This window comes from Garra rufa, chromosome 10, assembly GCF_049309525.1.
Source record: "Garra rufa chromosome 10, GarRuf1.0, whole genome shotgun sequence".
NCBI lineage: Eukaryota > Metazoa > Chordata > Actinopteri > Cypriniformes > Cyprinidae > Garra > Garra rufa.
Window position 1 is genome coordinate 42,124,440 of NC_133370.1, and position 3,641 is coordinate 42,128,080.

Sequence of the window (3,641 nt, forward strand, 5' to 3'; positions counted from 1 at the left end):
ACTTTTGACTTTAACTGTATTATTGCAGGGTTTCTTAACTCTAGCCCTCGAGATCACTTTCATGCAGAGTTTAGCTCAACCTTGATCAAACTTGCTTGCGATTAACTTTCTAATAATCCTGAAGACATTGATTCGCTGTCTTTTAAACTCTGCAGGAAAGAGGACCTTGAGGGGAACCCCTGTGTTCCAACCAAAGCTATAGATACCAACGCTTAACATTTTTTAATTAACTTTAGAGAAACTTACAGTTATTATTATTCTTCTGAGACTACAATTTCTGATTGCTACTCCTCCAAAAGCTTCAACTCTACAAACTCAATCTCACTCGATCTTTTCAGACTGCCCTGCTGAAAAAAAAACAGCATATGCTGTTAGGTATGTTTTGGTGATGGGATGCTGGTTTTAGCTGGTTTATGCTGGTTTTTGCTGGTTTATGCTAAGCATAAACCAGCTAAAACCAGTATCCCAGCACCAAAACATACCTAACCAGCATATGCTGTTTTTTTTCAGCAGGGTGATCGAACGGTTTTCCTAAAAATTGGGGTTTTACGATTAAAATTGATCTAACCAAGTCTAGCAACTACAATCATGTTAGTGACATGCTAAACATGTTAACACATGTTAATCATGCTAAAAACATGCTAGTAACTTTACTTTTAACAACCGGCTACTAATACTAACATCAGCGACATACTAATTATGCTAGCAACATACTAGTAACAGGCTAATAATGTTAGAAACAAGCTAACAACATGCTAATCATGCTAGTAACATGCTAATAACTTGCTAATCATACTACAAACATGTTAACAACATGCTAATCATGCTAGAAACATGCTAACAACATGTTAATCAGGTTAGAAACATGTTAACAACATGTTAATTATGCCAGTAACTTGCTAGTAATGCTAACATCATGCTAACGAAATTCTAATCATGCTAGCTACATGTTAGTAACATGCTTATAATTTTAGAAATATGCTAGTGCCTTGCTAATCATGCCAGAAACATGCTAGCAACATGTTAATGATGGTAACAACATGCTATCAACATGGTAACAACACACTTGTTAACATGCTAATTAGGCTATAAACATGTTAACAACATGCTAATCATGCTAGAAACATGTTAACATGTTAATCATGCTAGTAATGTGCTAATCATGCTATTAATGCTAACATCATGCTAGTGAAATTCTAATCATGCTCGTTACAAGTTAGTAACATGCTAATCATGTTAGAAACATGCTAGAAACATGCTAATCATTTTAGAAACATGCTAGTGCCTTACTAATCATGCTAGAAACATGTTAGCAACATGTTAATAATGATAACATGATATCAACATGGTAACCCCTGCTGAAAAAAGCAGCTAATACCAGCCTAGGCTGGTTGGCTGGTCTTAGCTGGTTTAAGCTGGAAGTAGCTGGTTTTAGCTGGTCTCCCAGCCTGACCAGCCTGGCCAGGCTGGAAAAGTGGCCAAAACCCCTCTAAAACCAGCCTGCCTTCCAGCTATGACCAGCTAAAACCAGGCTGGTTGACCAGCTAAAACCAGCCAATCAGCCTAGGCTGGTTTTAGCTGTTTTTTTCACCAGGGACAACACACTTGTTAACATGTTAATTAGGCTAGAAACATGTTAACAACATGCTAATCATGCTAGAAACATGCTAACAACATGTCAATCAGGCTAGTAATGTGCTAATCATGCTATTAATCCTAACATCATGCTAGCGAAATTCTATTCATGCTAGTTACACGTTAGTAACATGCTAATCACGTTAGAAACATGCTAGAAACATGCTAATCATTTCAGAAACATGTTAGTGCCTTGCTAATCATGCTAGAAACATGTTAGCAACATGTTAATAATGATAACATGCTATCAACATGGTAACAAAACACGTAATAACATGTTATTTAGGCTAGAAACATGTTAACAACATGCTAATCATGCTAGAAACAAGCTAACAACATGTTAATCAGGCTAGAAACATGTTTACAACAAGTTAATCATGCTAGTAACTTGTTAATCATGCTACTCATGCTAACATGTTAGCGACATACTAATCATGCTATTTACATGTTAGTAACATGTTAATCATGTTACAAACATGCTAATCATGCTAAAAACATGCCAGTAACTTGCCAATCATGTTAGCTACATGCTAGCAACATGCTAAATAAGTTAGAAACATGCTAGCAACAAACTAAAACATGCTATCTATCCATTTATCCATCCATCCTTCTGACAGACTGTAGGCTATTGCCTTCAAAATATTCAAGCTTTAAAACTACTTAAACTTCAATCTTTTTTGGACTGAAAACCATAACATTTCTACAATTTCTAAAACTTTTCAACTTTTTCACACTTTCTGATCAGGCTTTTTCAACCCTGCTGAAAAAACCAGCATATGCTGGTTTTTTCAGCAGGGAAGCCAACTTAAAGTTTGTCTTGACAAACGTTTTATCTAGTTAACTCCTGTTACACAATACCACTATTGCAGCCAATCAACCTGTTAGCTTAGCTTAGTTCATTACGAAAATCCTATCCTTGACAGACTCAACTATAAATGGGCATACTGAACTTTTCATGACACTGGGATGCTTTTCAAGGCCTCATATTACTAGCCAACTTTCTCACTCTATGCAGGCACAGTTTGATTCACGGCTGACTTTTTATCTGGATTCTCCCAAAGAGAATTCTAAATATAGTGTCTCGTTTTCGGGAATGCCTGATCTTGCTGACCCTGTCGAACACAAAAAAAACACACAGACGTCAGACGCACACACACACGAGTTGCACAGGTGCTACAAACAAATTACACAGACAAATGAGTCAGTCTCCAACAAGACTGCTTTCAGCTCTGTGTTTCCTTCACAGCCCAGTGTTGAACGTAATGAGGCATTACAGACAATTCCACCCAGTCTAGAAATATGAAAATATGAATTATTAATGTTGTTACAATTTTCTGAAACCGTGCACGTCTCTTCTCGCAATTTTGTTGATGAATCAGAAAGTGTAGATGAACACAAAGTAGACAAATGAAGTTTAAAGTACGTGTTCTTGTGTGCCGCAGTGAATGATGAATAACTTTGATTTCAAAAGTCAGCACAGGTGAGTGTGTCCTCACCCTTGCCAGCTTTTTTGGAAACCAAATTCTCCTGGCCATGTGTAAGTCATTATGCATGCAAATCTGTCAGAGGATTTTCCATTGCTTCTGGAGATTTACATGGCCGCTGACAGACTGAGACAATAATAAAGGAGAGCTCTTAGGGGATCACGCAGAAATCGTTTGTTTTGTTTGTTTGTTGTTTTTTTCAGCGATGACATTCAGATAAAGGTCAGAGAGGTGATTCCTTTGCTGTTGTGAGTGAAAAAAGTATAGATTCATTTGCTCCCCAACCTTCATCTCGTGTTACGCATGAATCAAACCATGTTCTGTGGTAGGAAGTTTAAATCCCACTTTTCCACTGGCCGCCCAAAACCATCACTCCAAATTTCCAATAAAAAAAACCCTTAACTTTTTAACCCCAATCCCACAGTATTCAAAATCACAGCTCATAGTGAACCTTACAGGAACACACAAACTCAAACAATTATGGAACTGATTTCAGGCATCAGACAAAGACGAGAATGGGAG

General features: G+C 37.3%; 1 protein-coding gene across 1 annotated transcript in view; it reads left to right on the forward strand.

Moving 5' to 3' along the window:
• The first annotated feature begins 3,005 nt into the window (after nucleotides 1-3,005).
• rgs1 (regulator of G protein signaling 1) overlaps nucleotides 3,006-3,641 on the forward strand; it is a 5,090-nt gene continuing 4,454 nt past the window's right edge. The window contains exon 1 of the mRNA XM_073849699.1: nucleotides 3,006-3,019. Coding sequence (XP_073705800.1) covers nucleotides 3,006-3,019 — 14 coding nt within the window. The remainder of the gene's footprint in view (nucleotides 3,020-3,641) is intronic.